The 24,553-nt window shown below is 33.9% G+C and overlaps 5 protein-coding genes across 8 annotated transcripts; 2 read left to right on the plus strand and 3 right to left on the minus strand.

Moving 5' to 3' along the window:
- The first annotated feature begins 731 nt into the window (after nucleotides 1-731).
- LOC116765584 (zinc finger and BTB domain-containing protein 42-like) lies at nucleotides 732-7,907 on the plus strand. 3 transcript variants are annotated; one of them, XM_061522031.1, is made up of 10 exons: nucleotides 732-824; nucleotides 2,348-2,662; nucleotides 2,777-3,023; nucleotides 3,152-3,453; nucleotides 3,823-3,998; nucleotides 4,293-4,418; nucleotides 4,700-4,811; nucleotides 6,121-6,261; nucleotides 6,485-6,670; nucleotides 6,988-7,907. In XM_061522031.1, exons 2-9 carry the CDS (start codon nucleotides 2,371-2,373, stop codon nucleotides 6,649-6,651), a joined length of 1,563 nt encoding a protein of 520 aa, XP_061378015.1. In that variant the 5' UTR covers nucleotides 732-824; nucleotides 2,348-2,370; the 3' UTR covers nucleotides 6,652-6,670; nucleotides 6,988-7,907. The 3 variants fall into 3 exon arrangements, with proteins under 3 accessions (XP_061378015.1, XP_032510993.1, XP_032510994.1); XM_032655102.2 differs by lacking the exon at nucleotides 732-824 and adding an exon at nucleotides 1,761-1,966; XM_032655103.2 differs by lacking the exon at nucleotides 732-824 and adding an exon at nucleotides 1,763-1,966 and having other exon boundaries at nucleotides 6,175-6,261.
- A 252-nt stretch (nucleotides 7,908-8,159) lies between these two features.
- On the minus strand, nucleotides 8,160-10,335 carry LOC116765585 (proliferating cell nuclear antigen). 2 transcript variants are annotated; one of them, XM_032655104.2, is made up of 7 exons: nucleotides 10,183-10,335; nucleotides 9,846-9,969; nucleotides 9,632-9,738; nucleotides 9,341-9,498; nucleotides 9,093-9,209; nucleotides 8,685-8,860; nucleotides 8,160-8,355 (listed from the first exon to the last, which is right to left on the minus strand). In XM_032655104.2, exons 2-7 carry the CDS (start codon nucleotides 9,957-9,959, stop codon nucleotides 8,245-8,247), a joined length of 783 nt encoding a protein of 260 aa, XP_032510995.1. In that variant the 5' UTR covers nucleotides 9,960-9,969; nucleotides 10,183-10,335; the 3' UTR covers nucleotides 8,160-8,244. The 2 variants fall into 2 exon arrangements, with proteins under 2 accessions (XP_032510995.1, XP_061378016.1); XM_061522032.1 differs by having other exon boundaries at nucleotides 10,187-10,323.
- A 398-nt stretch (nucleotides 10,336-10,733) lies between these two features.
- On the minus strand, nucleotides 10,734-12,014 carry LOC116765952 (NAD(P)H-hydrate epimerase). Its single transcript, XM_032655602.2, has 4 exons — nucleotides 11,857-12,014; nucleotides 11,566-11,771; nucleotides 11,095-11,418; nucleotides 10,734-11,010 (listed from the first exon to the last, which is right to left on the minus strand). Exons 1-4 carry the CDS (start codon nucleotides 11,890-11,892, stop codon nucleotides 10,776-10,778), a joined length of 801 nt encoding a protein of 266 aa, XP_032511493.2. The 5' UTR covers nucleotides 11,893-12,014; the 3' UTR covers nucleotides 10,734-10,775.
- Nucleotides 12,015-13,180: 1,166 nt separating this feature from the next.
- LOC116765561 (transmembrane protein 115) lies at nucleotides 13,181-16,502 on the plus strand. The gene is made up of 4 exons (XM_032655071.2): nucleotides 13,181-13,722; nucleotides 14,202-14,397; nucleotides 14,983-15,159; nucleotides 15,306-16,502. The coding sequence occupies exons 1-4, from the start codon at nucleotides 13,212-13,214 to the stop codon at nucleotides 15,526-15,528; spliced, it is 1,107 nt and encodes a 368-aa protein (XP_032510962.2). The 5' UTR covers nucleotides 13,181-13,211; the 3' UTR covers nucleotides 15,529-16,502.
- On the minus strand, nucleotides 16,499-20,376 carry LOC116765562 (E3 ubiquitin-protein ligase Hakai). Its single transcript, XM_032655073.2, has 8 exons — nucleotides 19,933-20,376; nucleotides 19,550-19,737; nucleotides 19,372-19,446; nucleotides 18,924-19,025; nucleotides 18,438-18,536; nucleotides 17,968-18,096; nucleotides 17,723-17,891; nucleotides 16,499-17,472 (listed from the first exon to the last, which is right to left on the minus strand). The coding sequence occupies exons 1-8, from the start codon at nucleotides 20,144-20,146 to the stop codon at nucleotides 17,351-17,353; spliced, it is 1,098 nt and encodes a 365-aa protein (XP_032510964.1). The 5' UTR covers nucleotides 20,147-20,376; the 3' UTR covers nucleotides 16,499-17,350.
- Between the last annotated feature and the right edge of the window lie 4,177 nt (nucleotides 20,377-24,553).

The following is a 24,553-nucleotide window of genomic DNA, read 5'->3' on the forward strand; positions in this document are numbered from 1 at the left end:
CGTAACTAATGGTGATGCAAGCATTGATTATATTATCGGTGTAATATATTCCTCCTCCATTTCTTTTTTATTTATATATATTTTGATACTGGCACATATAAATTAAAGCGCCAAAAATATTTATTAAGTTTTAAATGACAGACGAATCGAATTTATTAATCTGTTGAAAAAAAAAATCCTTTGTATTTTTAATTAAGGAAATAATAAATATATTTATATCCTTTTTTAATTCAAAATTTATAATCATTGTATCGTTTTAATTTATTTAAACACAAAAAATAAATAATTAAAAATAATACATACCAATTGATTTTTGGTTAATAAAATCCGGAGATACCGGATGTAATCATTCTAATTTGAGTCAAACCAATTAATTATTATTATCACAAGTTAAAACGAATAATTATGATACTAAAATAATAACTACCTCAATAATACTATACAAAAAATAACCTTATATTAGAAAATATTTCGATATGCAAAAATATAGAATACATCAATATTAAAGTAACAAGACATTCATCCTAAATATTTTTAAGCTGAAATATGATACCAAATAACAAACAATATAAAATTTATACTTACGTTACAAACTAGTATAAAATAAAAATCATAAAAAACTTAATTCTTTGTACGATTAATCGATGCTTATATCTAGGCATAGAACATCGAAGGGGGGTTAAAAATGTGTGGGGTCGCAACTCGCCGGTAAAATCAATATCGTCTGCGCACGCGATTCGCGTGACCCTCGCCTCTCGCCCGTCATACAAATACACTGTTTACTGTTGTTCAATACGTTATACTACATGGATTACATTTTAAACGTGAGTACATATTTATTATAACTTGGATAACTTTTTTTTTAATAAATAATATTTATACTACTTTTTTCTAAAATATATAAATATTCGTTGTTTAAAATAATATATATTTCGTTCATGTCCATATCATAACGGATTGCGATTGCTACGTTAATATTTAATTTATTTATTCATTAGTTTTTAATAAAGTTAACAGTTGGCTTAGAAATTGTTTTGTTTTGCCAATACGTCAATTTTCACCGCTACGGTACACAACGCCTACAAGGATTTTCGGGGAAAAAAATAATAGGTAAATTCTTGAACCAACAGAATGCTCAGAATTTTAATACGTGAACATATTTTTATGTATGGATGTTTGAGTACATTATAGGAGGTCGATTCATCAATTACATATAACATATATAAAATTTTAGTATTCGTATGGAGAAAGTGGCTATATTCATAAAAAAGTTATATTTTTACATACTAAATTCAACTATTCTTCAAATCCCATGTCAATTATTCTGATTACGAAAAAAAAATATAATTTACATGAAAAAAAAGGTTTGTTACAAAATATTTATAATGACACTGGTTGGATTTACTGATATAAATATTTTTTAATGTTTATTTGTATTAATAAAAATAATTAAACTATGATTGGTTTTGTATAAAGTTTAGTTTTTTTTAATTTGTAATGGTAATTACATTAATTATAACCAAAAAACACTTTTACCATTTGAATTTATGTTGTAACTTCCATAAGATTAGGGATATAATAGAGTGCAATCATAATCATCGGAAGAACTGGGGAAGGATAAGTAATAATAGCTATGGCTATACAGAATTTGCGCATGAACAGTGGTATAGGGTAGTGCTGAGATGGGCGTGGGGCGCAGGCGCGGGCTCCCGGTGACGCGCCGCTAGACGCTCCCGGACACGGATCGATGAGATAAACGCGCAACCCCGCTTTCCGCGTTAAATCAATACGAATTTCATCGATTTTCGGAGCCGCAGCCGCCGCACACCCAGCTAGAGGGTCGCACGCGGTGGTTGCGCGTCCTTCGACTTATTAGATGTGTGATTTTGTTAAGTAATATAACGACGTTGTAAGCGATCTCGTGATAGCGGCTCATTCGAAATTTATACATCGATAGTTGTGAAAGGTACTTTTTATATTTTATATTTATAAAGGATACGTATTCGTCGAATCGTATTTGCTGTTTCATGGTCCGTTGTGTTAGGTGTTTAAGTAACTATTATTTGATTTTAATTAGAATGTATTATTATTGTTTCAAAACAGCCTCTCGCTGCAAAAAATTTAATCTTTGCTAATTATTTTTTTCTATGTAAGTATTTAATTTGTATATATATATATACATTAAAATTATACAAATATTGTTATAATTCCAAATGTCAATTGTATTTAAAAAAAATGTTATATCAAAAAGTGGGTTCGAAATTTGAATGAGATTGTTTGCGGCTACGTCATTGTCTTCCGAGTTGAAAGTTCAAACGTTTTTTTGATTGGCATTGTTTGTAAACAGACTTACGATGAAAGAATGAGACCATGACTTCGACGGACACCTACCAGTTGAAATGGCATTCTCACAGTTCACATCTGAACGGCTCGGTAGCGTCTTTGCTGCGCTCGGAGCGTTTCACGGATGTCGTGCTCTGTACTATGGACGGGTCGCAGATACCGGCACACAAGTTCATACTGAGCTCTTGCAGCGTTTATCTCAGCACGTTGTTCGAGGGACAGCGATCTGTGACGCGAATGGGCGGGATGTTGTACGTAGTTCTCCCTTCAGAAATCTCAACAAAGGCTTTGAAGATCCTAGTGGAGTATATGTATAAAGGTGCGTTATTTCCATGATATATGATTTGCACTTTGCACAACTGTTATTTATTGAACGTAGCACATTTGTTTTGTTTGTTTGTAATAACGTAAATAATATTAAAATATTGTTTAGGTGAGACAACTGTATCAAATGAGGTTCTAGATACAGTGCTTAAGGCGGGTGAAGTGCTTAAAATAAGAGGTTTGTGGCGTCAGAACGATGAGGCCGGTGGTGATTCAACTCCCGCTGAAAAAACAACAACCCAGCCGGCCAACATCAACAAGCAAGCCAAGAAACCAGATGAACCAAAGCTCACCGTAAAAAAAGATGATAAACTCCTTAAAACCTTCAACCCCGTGCAGCCGCAGGGCGTCACAAGGTACATTATGTAGAAGTGTTCACTGCATTTGAAATATTAAATAAAAACATTGATAGGATGCTGATATTTAAACCATTTATTTTCAATGTTGTCCAATAAATATATTTGTGGCCTTTAAATCTTTTCAGACCTATGTTCATCGGTCCACCAAAGCTGGTGTTTATAAAGACTTCAGAAGGCAGCACTCAAGCGGCAGCATTGAGACCTGGTGCTCCGAAAGGTCAGACTATACTGGTGGCTCCTGCTCCAGCCACCGAGGCCAATTCATTACCAATACTTTCCAATGCTGAGGACTCTCCCGATGAAACCCCACCACCAAGAATACTGCGTCGACATGCAGCTGAGAGGAAGTACGGGAAGAAACAGAAGACTGATCAAGCGGAAGAGGAAAAGGAACAGGAAGAACCAGACAATGCGTCCGTTAGCTCAAGTAGGTATGATTTATTTTATTAAGATAGTGTACTGGGTTAGTGTGTTTTTATCCTCATAACACTATATTTAATAAAATAAAATCAATTTTTAATGTTTAATTTTAATATTATGTTATTTCTATACATATTTACATGTATACAATCATAAGCTTACCTTACCTATTAATTCTCAAACTAAGAAAATATATAAAATATTATATATATATTCCCAAATTACCTTACAAAATTTATTATCTATTGAGAACTTTTTAAATTCTCAGCTTCAAATATTGCCTCTTCCATTAGCACTTAATTCTTTACATTTCAATGTCTGTATGAAAATAATACAAATTTTTTGATACTTATTAAATATCTGTGTTAATTTCCAGAGAAATCTAGTCAGAGTGTTCCGGACACAAGCACAGAGATCCAGATTAAGGATGAGCCGGAGTGGGATGCGAGCAGTATCGAGGAGGAGGAGAGGTCTATAGCTGAAATTTTCCAAGCCGAGATGAGTGTCAAGTCAGAACCTATTGATGACATGGATATTGAAGAGGAAAGCCTGGTAAATCATGATACTAATACTATACACAAATCTTATCATATCATATAATTATTATACTTATATATATTTCCATTAAAATGCTCAACTTTAAAGACTTTCACATAGTTCTTATGTCTATAAAAAATTTGCAACTTCTAAACATTTTTATTCTATTGAAGTCAGAGTCAACTTCAATAAAATTATTTGAACTTATATCTAAAAAGTTTAGAAACAATTTTTTCGCTCAAAACTCAGATACTGTGATATCAGTAAAGTGTATTTTGTATACATATATTATCATTATATTCCATACAGTTGTACAGTCCTCTGGCGTGTGAGCTGTGCGCGGAGGTGTTCACGGTGCCCGCGGCGTGGGTCCGACACGTACAGAGACACGCGCATTCCGACCATCACCATCCCAGGAAGAGGAGGCGCTCTGCGGTTAGTACCCTCATGCACACATATACACGCGCGTGTACATACCTACACACATACCGCCCAAGTACACAATGATACGCGCATTCTACAGACATTCGCGTATATGCGTACACACGAGCGTATGTGAGTACGTGCACACACATACGCATTTACACAGATACATATATAAACACACATCGCACAGAATGCTTCTTTCGGATTTCCGTTAGGAACACACATTTCTTTTCATTCATATTTGAATGAAAAATGTTTATTGAAAGTTAGTAATGTATTTGTAATGACAGAGTGACGACACGGAGGAGACGATGGCACTACTCCGCTGTGATCTGTGCCAGAAACACTTCCCCAACCCCGCCGAGTGGGTCCGACACGTGCAGGGAACACACACAGAGACAGGTGAGGATAATACTATATACATTTATATAATAGCTGTTATAATAATATGCTAACATTCAAATGGTACGAAGATTCTGTATGCCATTATTATACAGTAGACTTCAGCGTTATTCGTTATTGAAGTGAAACTTCTTATGCGGCTTCTAACAAGGTTGCGTTAAACGTTTAACGCTGGGGGTATAAAAAGAGACATAGAGGGAATGATTGGCGCTCGAACGCATGCTCGTATTATGCCTGTTATAGGCCAGCCTTCGCGTTAGCAACGAGTAGCGTCCAATATTCCAACGCTAGAGGGAGAAAGAAAGAAAGATACACAAATGTAAAAAGTAGGAAAGAGAAAGAGAGTGATTCCATAGATTCCAAGCACATGTGCATTGTATTCTTTCTATGCAGCAAAGTAAACAGCGTGAGCGTCGTGAAATTAGCTGCAGTACGGACTTGTTCTATATTAATTTATTTATGATATTCATTAATTTGAAAGTAATTTCTTATGCGACTTCTAACAAGGTTGCGTTAAACGTTTAACACTCCTGGGGAAGGGGAGGGGGATAAAAAGAGACAGAGTAAGAGGGAATGGCGCTCGAACGAAAAGAAAATCACCCACAGAATATCAGAGAGAGTACCGAGTACGTAAAAAGGATAATATGCTCCACCCGAAGATGATTGAAAGATGCGGTACATTGTGAACCGTAAGCTCAACGTAATGTTAATAAAGTTCATCCTACAGAAACAACATGACTTTAAAAATCTATTTCTACCTCTCCCTATTTTATTTCCGCATTACGAAGTTTCACTTCTCCGCGCGGAGGGATACTTTTGTTTCAAGCGAGGTTTTAACTTTGTTTGTACCGTGCTCTTTACTATATGTTATGTTATAACAAACAACTCATGGCATTACATTTATTTGACGGTGAACCGACTAGGTTTTGGGTCGCTTGAAAACATTTTAATTTTATAATGTGGCATCAAAGCGATTCGCGCTCCACAGTAATGCTGTGTCTCGCGAGTCGCGGACGCGTGTCGGAGTCATCGCAAATATCTGTAAGGCCGCCACACTAATGACGTTGCTCCTGTGACATAGCTGAACCCTGATTGTTATGTGTGGCTGATTCTCGACAACTCATCATCCTTGTATAGTATTCTCACGAGCAGTGCTTGCCTCGCGTTTGAGTTAATTCGCTCCGCTGCCGTCATGATAATCACTTCAGTTATGTACAACCCTTGTCCGAAGCCTCCGTCCTAGTTGGTTCGTACAGGAAGTATTGAGGTTTTTAATGTAACAAATGTCCCTTCGATGTCGGTTGTCCAGAATTGGCCATATCAAACAACAGTGCACCACCAAAACGTCACAATCGTTTCACAGACGGTGAGCAAAACAAGATTTGCTCGCAATGCAAGAAGACCTTCCCTTCGCACGCCTCCATGCTCATACACATGAGGACACACACAGGTATGTCGCGTTATACGAAGAGTATGATACTTAGATTCCGTCATATTGTTGTAAGGCAGATGATTTATATTAAATGTATGATCGTTTGTTACTCTCTTCTCTCTTAGAAGAGATAAAATAGACGTATAATTAAATATATTAAGTGAAAGCTACTAATTATATAGGAGTAATGTATATAAGTTCAATTGTGAGTAAACTGGGATAATTTAATTCATTACGCAAGGAGAGCGGCCGTTCGTGTGCGGTCTGTGTAACAAGGGCTTCAATGTGAAGTCCAACCTGCTGCGACATCTGCGGACGCTGCACGACCAGGTCATCAGTCCCGCCCGCATCGACGACGAGGAGGCCGGCGCTCCGCCCTCGCTCAGCGACCTGAAGAAAGAGACTTGAGGAAGAGGAGGGGGGGCAGGTGGGGATGTTATCTCATATACAGCTGACGGAACGAAAGACTTAAATTATAATATTCTACTGGCTGTGACCCGCGACTCATCCGTGTAAAAGTGACTTAGTGGCCTTTTGATATTCTTATATATTCTCTTGTTCAATTCCTATTGCAAACCACTACACTTAAACTAATGCTTTTCTATAAACGTAGGTAGACTGAAATATTTCATTATATCTATCTTCTACAGACAGATAACAGTCCATCACAATTTTTTTTTATTGATATTATGGCTATATACGTATAGTGTACTGACAATATGTATTTGACGTTTGATCCACCAGGAAGAGGCAGAGGACGCGGTAAGCGCGTGTACACTATATCTACGTCAGAAGGCAAGAGGCGCGGCGGCAAGCGAGGCGGCTCCGGGGCTCCAAGCTCCGCCGGCTCGGGCTCCGCCCCCGCCCCGGACAGCGCGCCGCCCGCCGCGCTTCGGAAACAGAATTACTCTCTGTTCCTGAAGCAGCGCGCCGTACTGTTCTCCGCCAAGAAGTGGAAGTAGCACCCGCTAGTCGTGTGACGATCAATCGCTCTAATGATAACCCGTTTTGTATATGAATGACTGTCAGTTCAGACGGTCTCTACAGTTTAACCGATTTCAATTAAATAGCTTCTGTGTTTTAATCATCATATGTATGTTTGTATGTCAGTTCTCTCAAAAACTATTCCGTTTTGACTCCGGTTACGGTCTTGAAGCACACTCTGTTGTGACCACTGACTACTGATGTAGTATAGTATAAGAACCGTCTTTAGCAATAGACGACGCGTTTCCATTTGAAGTCGGTTAATAATTTTTTTTGGAACTCATTCTCGGTGTTAATATTTATATAGATAACCTGACACATCGCCGAACCTCGGCCGGTCAGACAGTTATATGTTGTATACATTCCCATGGCGGTTGATTTAAACGATTGTGGTACATGTTCGTCTGATTATATACGTGTCTGATGAAGACAGTGTAAGCGGGTGCAGTTGTTTCTTGCCCACCCTCCTTAATGTGAATAGCTTTAGGATTTGTTTTAAGATACTACCGGTGACGTCATCTCTAGTCACAGTAACGTAGTGGATAAGTTTTAATTTGTATTAAATTAAGCTTGTAGTATTTCCCTCGGTTAGTTGAGAATATTTTTTTAATTCAAAGAACGCACTAACAACTACTCGGCTAGTTATGTAGTAACTTGAGGTCATTCCGTTTCAGTTTATTGAGTGAGTTTTATTTTTAATACATGTGAAACATGAACACTATTGTATCATATAGTTTTATAAAAATAAAGACATTGAACATTTTAATACTTTCGATTGAGCGTAGCTCTGAGTCCCCGCACTATTTCACTATATTTAAAATAACTATAACATTAATTTTTTTTTTAAATTCTTAATAAGTGTTATATTATTTGCCACATGTGTATAACTTATAAAGCCAATGTAAAGCATTGTAGGGAAAATAAAAAAAAAATACAAAAAAGATCAATATAATTATAGCAAAATAGTTGGACCTGTCACAATTGTTGTAATACCTCGGAAACATGATATATGATAACCTAGCTGTCGTCTTCTTCTATCTTGGGTGCGAGGTAGTAACGTATGTGACCTATGTCCGGGATGCGGTACTCCACCACCAGGGGGACATCCGCTGACATCGACAACTGTACCTGATGAAAACATTGGTTCAGGAGTTAAGGACATGTTCATACATACATACTTTTGCACTATTGAACAAACATCACATCATATAGAGGTTTGAGTTTGTATGAATTTTAATTATCATTAGAACAATTTAGCAGACACAGATTATATTTAAAACATTTTTTTCTCTTATGGGCTGTTTAATCTGATATGAAATAAAATTTACATACATTGCATTACATTTGTATGATAATTTTAATTTAATAATTCTACTAGCCCTTGAGGTAACATAATGTTATGTGCTTAAGATTAATGTATGTTTATTGTAAAATGTGATCAAGTAAGGAATATTTACCTGAGGACTCAATGAAGTGGCTTTAGTGAAGTAGTTAAGATACTGACAGGCGAAGGTGAGTGTGACTGGTTCATCCATCTCAATAACAACGGCTTCTTCTTCCTTATCAATAGATGCTGTTTGAGCCAGCTTTATATTTGCCGACCCGATGTCACCACTTGCTGAAAACTTTACTCCTGAAACACAATAACAGTGTCATTATCGTCTCATCTGGCAGTGATCACAGTGCTACGAACTAACCAAAACGACGTATGTACTAACAAAATAATAAAAAAAGCCTAGTTTTATTTGAAAAACTTGCTTTCATTTCAATGAATACTTACAAAAATCTTAAATATCATTATTTGAATAACAGTTAATCGTAATAACAAATTAGAAAATTTAGTTTACAACCACAATTCCTCTTACCTTCCTTAGTACAAGATATCACCATAGATTCGCCGAACTGTGATAGATCACGACAAATCCTTGCGAATTCACCGCTTGGCATTCGAATTGTGCAACTGTATTCTGTCTCTGGGATGCCTAAGTGTTTAAAAAAATATATATTTTATTTATCAGAAAAAAACAAATAGTTTTCATACAATATTCACCAATAAAATCATTGGCTTATAAATGTAATACTTTTCCAGAATTGTTATTTGAAAGTAATTTACCCAAATGTTCTAAATCCAAATTCATGAGCTTCATTTCGTAATCGGAAACCTTTTCCTGGTTAGGGCTCTCAAACACAAAGGTGACTGTGTCGGCATTATCTTGCGCTTTCATTGTTACAGTGTCCTTGTCACCAGCACATTTTAGGATCTTAGACATACTGGAAGTTTAAAAAAAATGGAATAATTATACCTCACATATAATTTGATCGAATGTAAGATGATACTATTTAAGAAAATCAAGTGAGTTTAACTGAGATATTTCAGAATGGTTTGTATGAATAATTTATATACCTGCCGAGATTCATTCCCATTGAGATGTTTCTGTCACATCTGTATTTATCAAATCCATCGGCTCTCAGGGTGAGTGATACAAGAGACACATGTGAATTGTCCATAGCCTAAATTAGAAATATATTAGTATATCTTGGCATTTTTGAAAATTTAAAAGTTTTATCAAATATTTCGAAATACGGAAAATTAAAACTAAAATAACGTGATAACCAACCTGCAACTGTATACCATTATCATCACAGTCAAAAGTTGCCTGAGTAAGGAGATCCTTGATTGCCTCCAGTACTTTCTTCAGGATAGAGCTACGGAGAAGTCGTGCTTCGAACATGGTTAATTATCTAAAACAGTATAAATGAAATGAATCATCTTAAATAAGAAACATATTCAGACAGTTTCAAGAGTCTAGATATGAGAACTGTAATGGATATATAAGAAGTTCCATAACAAAAAGCCACTTAAAATTCGGCCACTGTTAAAAAGTCTAATTGAGCAAGTATGAGTAATAGAGTGACGCAAATTTGGTCTACAAGTTAAGAACACAGTTAAAATACCTGCTATATAGTAAAATTGGTCCCAATTAAGTATAATACGTAGAAAACTCTTGTTCTCTCAAACAATAATGCCACCGACGTCTTAGAAAATGACAAGAAAGACGGTTAAGCGGGAAAATTTGCTGTCAATTGTACCGCGAAATTCATAACGCCATTCCCAGATTTCGTTCAGAAATTAAACATTACAAATATTTGTATTTTTATGATATATTTACTAAAATCATATGATTTTATTATATCATAAAAATATATCCAATGTTCTTAATAAGATGTAAAAATTTATCGAATGACCCCATTGTGATACTGAGCTCTTTTTCTTTTTTTTTTAATAAAACGGGCTTAGAACCTCTATTCCCCTTACCATAAATTAATCTGCTATTTTAACTTCCGATTTATAAAATTTCATCAAGGTCATTCAGCTTTTAAAGTTATTAAATAATACATAACGTCATAATAAGTATGAATGAGTAACAATTTTAAGTTTTACAAGTGCAAAAATAATAACATTGGTTTAAAATGACAATTATGAGGATCTTTATTAAAACACATAATAACAAAAAAACATTTATTTTAGAAACTTAGAAGAATAAATGTTATATTTCAACAACTTGATCTTGGCCTGGATATGGTGGTAATGTTAAATTATACTTGTCTATGATACCAGGAGGCAAAAACCGACCACCCAAATAATGTTTGCAATTAAGTTTACTTAATATTTCAGGTTTAGCACAGAGTTTCGGAGCTGATAATGAGATCAGAAGGTTCGGCTGAAGAGAATTTTCAGACTGTGGTCCTTTTTCAACATCCCAACCACTGGGTATGTCCACACTGTAAAAAGTAGAAGAATGTGGAGCAATAAATATGTTTTTTAGTGTTTAGGTACTAATTAGACGCAATAATTATTAAAATAACCTGCATACTGGCAACCCTGAATCAATCAAAACATCCAGAGCTGGTTTCAATGCTTCTCTCACGGGAGGCTTAAAACTAAAACCAAAGAGTGCATCTACAAGCACTTTGTATTCATTCTTCACATCTTCCTTAGGCGGTAACGATTGTAGGACAGTTACACCAAATTTTTCACATTGTAACAGAAGGTTTTCATACAAGGGCTTCGGTGTGCGCTTGGGGTAGTATATTGCTACTTTATATCCAAATAAAGTCATGTGTCGTGCTGCCACTAGGCCATCACCCCCATTGTTACCAGGACCACATACAACTAGAGCTGATTTATACCTAAATAACAAAAAACATCTACATAGAAACTGCATAGCATGTATATAAAGACGAGATAATTAAACATTAATAGATTGACAGTCAAATCAAATTAGCTTAATTGATTTTGAAGGTAATTTTTATCTAATTTGTTTATCAGCGTCTTACGTTGATGACGGATATACTTTTGCGACAGCAGTAGCTACACTCAACCCGGCAAGTTCCATCAATTGATCAACACTAAATTTATATTCTGTAAATAAATCCTGGTCAAGCGCTGCAGCATTTTCTTGGGATAAATAATTAATATTGCCACATTTGGTAGCATTATTACAAGCCATAACGCCGGTACCGAATAGATTTGCTATACGTAACTGGAAAAAAATTATGTACATATTTATTCTATTGAGTTCAAAAGTAAATATCGGCATAAAATATGTAAATTAAGGCCATATTTACCACTAAAGCGCTTCCAATAAGTCTTTGAATAATCATTTAAGCTTAATGTTATATAATTTAAAACAATAATTACAACTTTATAATCAAAAGTAGGTTTCAATACAACTTCAGTCCAAATAAATATATAGCTACTATGAAGTATGAATACCGATTAGCGAATATCATATTTATTATTTAGTGATTATGACTTTTGGTTTGAAATTTGAAGCTTGAATTTGGACTGACAGATAACACTTAAAATTAGGGCTTATGTACACTATAGTTGACTGCAGACTAACTAGTATTTCTTAAATTTCGGTAACGCGACTTTTAATGCTGTAATAGACATGAGCCATGATCTTTTTACCTCACATATTTATAAGCGTTCTTAATGTATAAAACGTTTAGTTCTATCTCAATAAAAAAAATGTAAAATTACATAAGTTAAGTGTTCTAGTTATGACGTACATAACAGCAAAATTTTAAATAAATATTTTTTAAATCTACGGGTAGGAGAGCCTAGTTATAGTCAGTTACTACAGATTGAACATGGGCTGGTTTGATCGGGAAGTACCACCCTCTTACAGAACGTCGGTGTGAAGTAGTTTTTAATGGTTGCGTTTCATCCGATGAATGAGAGAGCCGGTTGCGTTTCCCTTTTCCCATCCTTTCCTACCCCTTCCCTTTTTCCCTTCCTTTCCCACTTTTTCCTCCCGTCGCCGCCATTTTGATTATTCCAATTATAAAAATTTTTGGGAAGTTCTATATAGCCTCTATCCATCCTGATTTACTCTTACCCTGAAGCAGGTCCTACATCAATTTTGTAGAGATGGGTCTGATAATATTTCCCTTATAATAAAAAGCAATGATCTTCACATAAATGATTTAATGGAGAGTGTTAGTCTATATCGCTTTAGGTATGGTGTTAAGAAAAAGAGAAATACTGTATAATTGATATATATATGTATATAAAACAGTGGCTGCATTTATGTCTGGCCATTCTTTTAGGACACTGAAATCTATGAAAACAAGGTTGACAGAAAATAGCCATGAATTGTACATAATTTTGATTTAAAAAAAATATTTGACAGAAGAAATGTGGGCTATCCAATTAAATTCTTTTCCAAATATAATTATTTCGAATTAACTATAATCTTTGGGCCAGATATGTTAATCTAAATATTAAATTAATGAAATTTAAATCATCTTCACAAAGGTACAAAGCTTACTCTAAACACTCTACACTATCTGCCTTCTTAATAAGTTGTAGCTAATAGAGTTTTGTCTATACCTATTACCAATGATATAAAATCCTAAAAGTCATAGATCACGAAATGACACTGACATTGTATTTAACGGTGACATCCGTCATAAAAATGGCTGCTCTCAGAGTGTTTAGTCGTAATGTACCATATTTACGACAACAATTTTCAGCGTTATTAGGAAACACATCGCCTTCCGTAAAGTTTATTTGTGTAGTTGTTATCATTGGTTATATTTTATCATATTCTGATGACGTTGTGGACGTTCTTAGTGTTACTCCAGGATATTTATTGCCACCTTCATTTCAATTGTGGTCCACTTTCACGTTCTGGTTTCTTGAGATACATTTGTGGGAGGTGATTATTGACATAGTGACTGTTGGATTGTGTGGGAAATTAATAGAGCCATTATGGGGTCAGATGGAGATGATGAAGTTTTTTTTCTTCACGAACACAGGCGTTGCATTCTTAACAACATTCTATTATCTTGTGATATTTTCTTGGACTCAAGACACCGCACTTCTGTTCGATATTCATGTGCACGGCCTCGCCGGTTATTTGGCGGGTGTGAGTGTAGCCGTGAAACAGATTATGCCAGATCATCTCCTTATTAAAACACCATTGGGTATGTATCAATAAATTTATTTATCGTATTCCGAGTTAATTTATGTCATTCTATGTGTTATAAAAATTACATATATGTCACGAATATAGGTGATTAACGTAGATTTCATTGATGTTAATAGGTATGACATTTTCTTTATCAAGGAAATTATCAATAAATGATAATAGTTAGGTTTCATTTTATTGGCTAGTCATGTTATACACGATATTACTTTCTCAGCGACTTCTGAATACAAGTTGTCATATTGGGAAAAGTTATTGTGTTATGGGAATAATTATATTTAGCTAAAAGCAATTAATTCATGTAACTACCAAATATATATCATTTAAATGAATTAATTTTTAAACTATTTTTGTTTTTTTGGATTTACTAATATATTAACATAAAGTATTTTAACACTATCCTATCTTAAAATACTATTAATATCACAATGAAAGTAAATTTATTTATTGTTAAAATGTATGAACATATAATTTCAGGTAAATTAACGAATAGGTCACTGCCGCTATTGATTCTCATAGCGGCAATAATTCTATGGGCCGTTGATGCTCTAGAGGGAACATATCCTTGTATGTGGGGAAGTGGCACCCTCCTGTCATGGATTTATCTTAGATTTTGGCAACGGCACAGCAGCGGCACTCGGGGAGATATGGCCGATAATTTCAGCTTCGATAAGTATGTATAAAGCCGTAAAAAAAACAATGTGGTCGTATTAAAAATAAGTGATACAAATAATACAGAAGAATTATAAAGATTATCTTGAAAATATAATTTTCATACAAACATGAAGTGGTTTAATATTAATAGGAGAAAATAGGTTTTTTACAGGCATGTACATGTCTATTATTAGATGCCTGTTTTCTTTGTTCAGCAGTTAGATATTAGTTTTTTAGTTAAAAATATAAATTTTTTTATAATTTAAATAACATGTTTAATTACATGTGATTTCTTTCAATTTAAGAACCTGTATATGAAGAGAAATAAAATTCTTGAAATAAAACTAATAATTTTCGTAAATATTTATTTATTTAAATGAAACTAGTGTTATTCGGATTTACTATGCGGATTTTATTATTTAAAAACTACATACTCCCGACGTTACGGTTACTTCGCATCAGCCGTGATCTCGGGCAGACGAGATGAGAACGTCTCAGATATAATTATAAACGCGTAGTAAATCCGAAAAATATTGGTTTTATTTCAACAAATACTCGCGTAAATCTTATATCTCATTACTGATATTTATTATGAAAATTTCAGTTTCTTCCCAACGGTTATGCAACCCGTGATGCGAGGTATACTGAATCCGATCCATCGTTGTCTGGTGCGTGTTGGAGTGTGTAACGCGTCGCCGCGACGAGTTCAGCTAGCCTTGAGTCCCCGAGGCCTGACAATATCTATGCCGGGAGTCGAACCGCAAGATATGGAACGGAGGAGGTGTGTGAAATTTTGTTTGACTCTCAACATAGTGTTGTCCTGATTAAATGATTACAACGTATAATATATTCCATGCTTGTGTTATTCGTAATTATATGAATTATATACGAAAGATTTTGTATTAATTTTTTTTTTATGTTGAACAGGCAAATAGCGCTTAAAGCTTTAAGCGAGAGACTATCCAAAACTTCGGAGCAGACACGACAGAAGAATCTATCTATGAAAGTCAACATGGAGGCCGTCAGGAAGTCGCAGACGCCGCAAGTGATCCCTTCGTTCCCAAGTGAGCCTCCCCTACCACCGACCTCTCCACCAGAAACTACCCTCATCGACATCACAACCGACACCCCTACTACTAAAACATCATGATAAGTGGATTACTTCAGTCGGGAGATCTGGTTTTATATTATATTGTTTATACTTTTTTACTGATCTGTTTAAAATCAGTAACGGACTGAGAGTTTCAACATTTTCTTTGTAATTATCCTGGGAGTCGAGATTGAAAGACGTTCATGTGTGTCCTTATGTTCAATTGTGATGTAATTCGATTTTGATTGTTGTGAGAGTGAATAAAGTAATTGCATTACCATACTTTTGAAGAATCGTCCAAATAATTCCATTGTAATTTTTAATCTATATATCTATGTATAGTGTCTGATTCTAAATTAGCTCAACATGAGAATAATGAACCCTGTCAAATACAATTCTAAATGTTTTGTGAAGACAAAATATCTGCTTTTTTTTAATGGATCTCTTCTCCAATCTTCCCGTGTTCTTAAATTTTTATAAAGTACTTAACGGAAAAGTTAAAATTATTGTATATATTTATTTTTCCAACAGAACTAAGGCATTGATTTTTGTTATTCAAATGCATGAGAAACAGTATTTAAAAAAAGAAATTTTGTCGAATTGTCTTTGGGAATAAATGACAAGCATTTGTGATGTTTCAACGGAATGCTTTGATGTAATTTATCTTATATTCGGACTGATAGACTGAGGTGTGGTGTGCATAAAAAAATTATTATGTTCTCATGTATATGGAAATCATTAATTATTCAATTATCTCGTCGAAGATAACTCCCAAACATTGTACAGCGTCAATATATGTTGATTCATTTTAACAAATCTTCCGAACTTAAATAATATGCGACCAGATTTCGTCTGCCTCCGTGTTGATTGTTTTATATAATGCAATTATTAAAACAGTCGGTTATTTTCAAAGGTTAAGTTTTGTATTTAATATGTATGTATGTTTTTGATTACGGTTACGTATTGTTATGTGAGTGAATGTCCTGTAAATAATAATTACTATATAGTGTTAATAAATAATACACCATCAGTAATTAAGTATTTTTTTTATAGTGTGTCCGTATATCATTATTTATGGTCAAAGTGAGATGAGATGTGTATTAAAGTAACTTATATTTGTTACTTTAAGTTCTAAGTGCGGTAAATCCTAAGATTATCCAGTAAATTTTTGTATTGACCGAAATGATTTGGTAAATGTTGAAAAAAGGACGATTTTTTTGAGTTTTTGGACCTTTAGAATTCAGTATATGCTAACTTTTACTGCTGTCAGCTGGTAATGTTGGTTTTAGGAATAAAACAATAAAGAATTCTTAATTATAATTTCAATAAACCTAACCTAAACTGATACCTCTTTCGGACATTTACTATTAAGATTTGGTAAATCTTAGGGTTAACCGCAGTTCGAACTTTTACAGTAACATATTCATATACGAATGCTATCTAACACGTCCCATACAAGTGGATGTATATTAATTTTATTTACATACTTTACTCTGTGTACACTATAATATTTTCACTTCACCATTTTTATTTCACATAATCACTGTTCTTAGTCTCAGTGCATTTCATATACACGAATAGTTGAAATTATTTCTTAATCATATAAAAATACACAAAATTTTTTCATAAAATAGTCATTAGTGATCCATCGAATGTACGCTTCTTTTGAGACGGTTAATATTTTTTTCATATAAAAAATGTGAGAAGCTTTCTCAAGCAACAAATTGTCTTATATTAATGGCCTGTATTTAAGTTATTAGAAATAGTATGGCGTGCTCTCGGACACATAATCATATTGGCTGTCACTGATGTATATATTGTCTTCAATAGTGGTGTGCGTCGGGCCACTAGACCACTGTGGCTAGTAGCCATCATACAATGGCTACCTGTAATAATGGTGGGTGTTGGGCCACTGCACTGGCGGATATCCTTCCGGCCAGCGATTGTCCGTGGACATCGCCGGCATTGGCGACACGCCCGCCACGTTGGTTGTCATCGGCGCTCCTAAAATAAATTCGATTATAAAATTGTAAGCTCATTCGGCTCTTAACGTTAGTGGTATTCCTATTATGTACATGTAAAATGTTATGGCAGTATTACAGGTTACAGAATTAGATCTTACAAACTGATATTCTGATCTCGGTAGTATTTCGTTAATATTGAATAAGTTTTTGCGGGTGTTAAGGAACTTATGACTCGACTTGATTATATCATTCTTTTGTATTTTAGATATAAGATTAAATTCATAGCAAACCTCCAACGTATGTAGCCGGCGGCGCAGTTTGTGGTGCGTAGGGCGCGGCGTAGTAGGGCGGCGGCACGGACATGACGCCCCCCAGACCGACACCTACGTTGCTCACGGGAGGACCGACGTTTCCCACACTGCCCACCGTGGGCATAGCGGGCGGAGGAACCGGCTGTGACTGTTGGGAGAAATTAATTAACTCACAGTTATAATTTATTTAATAATTAACAGATTCGAGAACGTGCGCCTATCACCTGGTAGTAGTTGTAGTATGAGTGGGAGTCCTCGTGTATCGGTACAGTGATGAGGTTGGTGCGTGGTCGCCGTTCATGAGCGTGTTGAGGGTGGCGAGGGTCAGCGCTGCTCCCGCCCCCCACCACCGCCTAGAAAATTCGTTACTATATATCTAATGGGCCAAATTAGTCACCAAATACCTTAGTTATGTCCCTCCAGATGTCTTAGGAACTGCATGTATTGATAACCAGCAAAAAACGGGATCTCGGTACTCATCAAACAGGCAAATGTTTTGATTGTTAGCGTAATTACGCTCATTGAAGTCATTCATAGTGCAGATATTTATTGCTTTGCAATTTTATCAAAATTTAAGATTTTTTTCCTATTGCCTTCCCTTAATTATATTCATACAGAAAGTATTCTTAGGATATAAATTGTCAATAGTGTGTATGTTTCCTTGTACAGTAACCTGTAACAAGAACTTTCTTACCGGAAGTGGCTTAACCACAGCAAGCGCAGGATGCGGTGAAGGTTCTGGGTCGTTCTTGTCACCGACATGACGGTGATTGATGTGTGCTTGGAGATCACGCTGTAACAGAAACAGTAGAGAAATAATTAATCATTCCATTTATAATTTTTGTTGAGAGATTGCCAGATAGAAAAAAATATTAGTAAGTATAAGACCCTGGAATAAGGATATAGTTGGCAGCAACATTTATATGTGTTATAGTACTTCAAAAAAAAAAAAATGTTTATGCTGTGATCAAACAAGGACTATATGGAATTCCAAGAAAAATACTGGTCTTTGTACTATTCTGATGTCCGTACTACAGAGTATTACTACTACTGTACTTGAGTGTGTTACGGTGTTAGAGTTTCAGAAACTTACATTGAGTTATTTTTGCATAAACTGGCAACAAATGTCTATACATTGTCCCAAATTTTTCCCTGTATAATATTAGTATGATTAATGTACCTGAGACAGATAAGTTCTTCTGCAGCCTGTGTTACCGTATCTTGTGCCTGAATGTGTGCACATGAATACTGTACCCAATCCGGTCTGTTCCACTCTTAACACCTGAAGGTATAAAGAATTACTTCATTGAGTGAAGTGAAAGGAATGCTATACTAACTACTACGGTCATTCATCCACAGAGATGATCTTGGCAACTGAAAATCTGATGTCTAATTTATTTTTTCAATAGCCCAGTTGTCTGGGGTGGTGTTTATCAAAAATTTTAGATTGAACTACCAATTTCAATTTTAGGGCTAAAAATTACCAATGTCCATAAAACAATTTGGTGCCAAAATACTCGAATGACTACACCCAACTTGCTTCGAGAGTTTTTTAATACCAAAAAAAGAAAAATAAAGCGATGGTACATCTCCTAGTATTAAATTTATTAGGAGTCAATCAATTTCACCTTCTCTCGGCATCTGGGACAATGTGTGTTATCAGCTCTTGCACAGGTCAGGCAGAACACATGTTTACAAGGTATCTGGAAGAATATACAATTTTATATTAAGTAACATAGTATTTTTGAATTTATAGTAAAAATAATTAAATAGTTAGCTAAAAACATATTCATATGATTTACAAACCATTCTTCCATAGATTAGTATAGGTTTTGAGCAAGTATCACAGCAATATATCATGGGATTAAGAACTTTTTCCCCTATAAGTGTGGCTCGGTGGCTCCAATCCAACCGCAGCATCGGTTCTGGGGGACCTCTCTGAAGTGTTGTGAATACTGGAGCTTCTAATTGAGATATATCAGAAGGTACCTCCACTGAAAAATAAAGGACTCTTAAAATAAAGCAAAAAAGATTTTGAATGGATGGACTAATGTCCACAACTCAATTTCGTTGGATACAAAATTTTAAGCAAATTTAACGATTTTGTTGTTTGTTTCCATTAATAAGAAATAAGCCATGTAATGAGATAGAAAACTAATAAGAATATAATAAATTTAAATTTAGAATACATTTAACAGGTTCTGCTGGTTGTTCTGGTTCTTCTTTAGTTTCTTCCGGCGGAGGTTCATCTTGTTCTTGACTGGTTTCTTCTACGGAACATTCTTCTTCATCTGACGACATAACTTTGGGAACTTTTTTCCCTCTTCCGCGGCCTCTGCCTCTTCCTCGTCCGCGACCACGACCGCGTCCTCTTCCACGAGCATTTCTCTTCTCTCCGTTCATTTAAAAAAGAACCTATAACAGCAGTTGATCTAGTGAGATTATTCGTTCCACTCAAATTCACAAGTATACTTATTGAGCGATATAACAGTGCCGTTAAAACAAATTTTAATTATTCTATACGTGATACTATAAATGAGATTGAGTAGCAAACATCATCTAAACAAAATCGAGAAATCTGTAATTTCAAACGTCGGAAACATCTTTGAAATGTCAGTTCTTGACAGGTGAGTCTTTAATGACAGTTGCAACATTTGTCTCACAGACTATTGTTCACTTTTCACTACAAATCACAGTTTCACTACAAATCCTAATAATGATTTTGGTTAGTGATATAAATACTAAAATTGATAAATTCTTCTTGTGGCTACATAAACTATTAATTGTAACAAATAATTAACTTCAATGTTATGCTCTGATAAGTTTAGCTACGATTTTAATATTTTATTAAGCTTGGTAAAAAAAAAATTGTTGCAATATGACAACAAAGAGACAAATTGTAAGGACTAAAATAATATTATAATTGCTATACATTACTTTGTCTTAGCGGCCACAATGTATAATAGTCAACGGTGTATATGATAAAAGTAGTGACCCAAAATATTAAGTATGATTTAACCTAGAAATATTAAAAATTTCCGGTATATCTTATTAATTTGTTACTGATAAAATCTAAGACCCTAATAAGAGATAAGGTTTTTAGTGAATTATATTGTAAGCTTATAATTAAAAATTATAGAAATAATGAAATTGTCACCGTCCGAGTAATGATACTGACACGCATTTATAATACTAGGATTTTGAGTTCATCCTATGAGCAAATAAAAGTAATGTAGGTTTAACGCAATGAGACTACCATATTAAAATTTTGCTGTAACGAATAATATTTCTTCAGCTTATATTTAAAGCTATCAAAACTAAAAAGTATTAAATTTTATTTAACAAAAAAAGTTTCTAAAACAAACTTATTTTAAATTATTGCAAACATAAAACTCAAATCATGAAAATTTAAATATTTCAAAATATATAATAAATTTTTGCTATTCTATATGAAATGGAAAATTTTATTGCAATTGCACTTCTCGTACTTACACTATGAAAAAAGTATCCCATGCATATTATCAAAATAATTATTTAGGTAAAATTTGTTAAATTTCTTTATATTATATATTTAATATTTCCTTTCGTTTGAACATAAACGTTTCTGATATTTGAATTTATTATGTATTTACGTATATGGTGTTAGTTTTGGAATTTAAACTAAATAAACAAAACTAACTAATCATATCCCCATTGTATAAACTAAATAAACAAAAACATAAATGGTAGCAAAATAAGACTCGGTTTAATTGTATTTTAGGTTATATCAACGTTTAAATCGTGATGGCATCTGTTTAGAAGAAAATTCTTATAAAGAGTTTAGCGGATTACGTAACGCGTTCAACCAGTTGGGTTCGCGACACTTAAGGCGGTCACGGCCGGCTGACGATCCGCCATGCTTTAAACATGTTAATGTTGCTATAATAACAATGAGAAATTTTAAATAATAGACCATTTTTTACATTTATTGAATTAATTTGTTTTGTTAACGAAGTTTATCAAATAAGATTTTTTTTTCTTAAACTTTGATCGAAAGCGAACAGATATATAATAGGTGTTCTATTTTCTAGTTTATTATTTTTTTTACTAATAAATACTTGGTAGGAAGAATTCTTTATTAATTATAATGAAAATTAAAACATAACGAATGTCGAATATATAATGTAAAATAAGGCTAGTTACCTTTCATAGGTTTTCAATGTGATTTATTATTTCGAAACAGCTAAAAAAAAAATCATGTAAAGTTTGTTGAATACTAGTAAAACAAATCAGCGAACCGATCATAATAAATTATGTTTTGTTTCAGTGATTACTTTAACTGTAATAAAATTAATTGTATCCCTGATCATGCAACCTTTCAACGCGACATGCAATGTCGTTTTTATAAATCTTAAATGAAATTAATGATTGGAATCTCATTTTAAGGTTTTTGAACCTTTTTGTAGTTTTTTTTATTTATTTTATATATCACATTAAGTTTTAGATTGTTATCTATGAACTTATTGGTATGCTTTGTACGTATTCGTCCTACTCTCATTTTTGAGGAAAGTTGTTTAATTTTACAACTGTGCTTTTAGTACGGGTTTTATCTTAGACCGAATCTTTGGAAATAACATTTTTTGAAGATTTCAAACATGGAAATCATATACAAAATTAGCTTAGGTTATATTATTCTCATTTATTTCTGCTGATAAAAGCCGTTATATAAAAAAGACATGAAAAATTACTGCCATATTGAAATTATTTTAATTTGTTTTGTCCTTATACCGATGGTAGAAATTCATAGGGCTTCCTACAAGATCTTTCATTCAACTCACCCCTTCCCATTGAGGAAGAATACCTCCCTCACTAAGTGGTATAAATTATATCTCTTATATGATTAATTTTGAATGGATTTGAGATAAGTTTTTTGCAAATATTTGATTAATTTATTAAATTAAAAATTCTCTAACCGTTATTTTTCCATAATTATTACAAATTGTTTTGTTTAATTATAATAAACTGTAAGATTTTTAATTTAAAGAAATATCTAAACATTTACAGAATTAAGTCGTGGTGGCCTGGAGGCTAAAGGCCCGCCTCTCATACGTGAAGGCGCGGGTTCGAAATCTGGCAAGTACTAATGTGATCTTTTCTGAGTCATATGTACTTTCTAAGAGTATTTAGACACCACTGACAGACGGTGAAGGAAAACATCGTGAGGAAACCTGGTCTTATAATTTCAAATTATATGTTTGAAATCGCCAATCCGCCTTGAACAAGCGTGGCGGTTAAAGCTCTAACCTTATCCTTGTGAGAAGAGGCCTTTGCCCAGCAGTGGGCTCCGATATGCTGCTGCTGATGATGATGATGATGGTTAGGAATAATTTGTGTGACTCGAGAGATGTCACCATGAGGTTGTATTATATGAAATGGACAAAACTTGTATAACATTATATCTAGAGATAGAAATAGAACAAGTAAGATACAAGAAACCAAGATCTCAAACCGTGATATCTCTAACTGGTCATATATAAAAATAATTTTGGCAAACCGCACTTCCTTGAACTACGTAATTTTTGCGATGACGATAGTCATATAGTTCTCTTGAAAATATAATAAAAATAGTTCTCAAATCAGCAACAGCTCTTTGTAGCGACTGCTTCATCTATCAATTTCTATTTCATCACTTTGGGCAGAATCTATTCTATAGTTACTACCAAAAATACTAATAAAACGTAGTCTTAAGTCTGAGAACGACCAAGTAATGAAGTGCATACCTAATAAAACTAATATTTAAATAAACTAGCGAAAGTCTTAGATCTATAGTGCATACGTAGTTTTCACTTATTTTAAGATAAATCTGTATTTACTCAGATTCCGCAAAGCGATCATGTATGAATTAAGCTTCATTTAATTTAATTTTGTGTGAAACGGAAATGTTACTGTAGTTATCGCTAGTACATTTAGTTTAAAAAAAAGGACATTGTCTTTTAACCTTTTAAAAATATACTTACAGAATTACAGGATTGATATATATATATATATATACAATTTATTAATCAGTTATTTTTATTGCGTTTTGTACGTGAAAGAAACAAACTCCTTTATCCAATTCAAAATTATGTTAAGGTAGTGATTTCTTAAGCAGCGATCGTCCGCAATAGATATTCATATTCCGTTTTGCTCTCTTCGTGGAACTAACAGGTTTTTCTGAAGCAAGTACGCTGTTCGAATGCTATGCAAGTGTAATTTTTATGAAGGCAAAAAACGCACTAACGCTGTTATTAATTTCTCCGATAGTGTATACAATGTAGATACATATGATAAAATACTATATTTGAGCTACAGAAATTTCTTTGTTTTTATCGGTTACTGGAAAGTCGAACGTATTTTAATTGTATTAATACTCAATATTACTTTCAATTGAATTTATAACCTAATTTGTAGACAGAAGCTCTGTAGGGTTACCCCAAGTTTGCACCGTTACATACGTACATACGGAACGTTAATAGTATTTCATACATACAACTTAGCACATAGTTTTAACGTAGGTTATTGAAGCAGAAACGGGAAACGCTTCGTATATAGTGTGATGATGGAAACTAGTGCTAAGGTGATAAGCAAAAAACTTGTGATAACTAAATTCATATTACCTGATAATAGAATATTTATAATCGCATTATTTTTATATTAGATAATTAAAAATTTATTGAAATATACAAACTCTTTGGTAAAAAAAAAAAATAAATATTTTCTACCTGGTCGTGTTGATAGTTACCACTAACTAGTTTCTGAACTGTTTATTTCTCTGTTTGAACTGTTTAATTG

This window comes from Danaus plexippus, chromosome 11, assembly GCF_018135715.1.
Source record: "Danaus plexippus chromosome 11, MEX_DaPlex, whole genome shotgun sequence".
NCBI lineage: Eukaryota > Metazoa > Arthropoda > Insecta > Lepidoptera > Nymphalidae > Danaus > Danaus plexippus.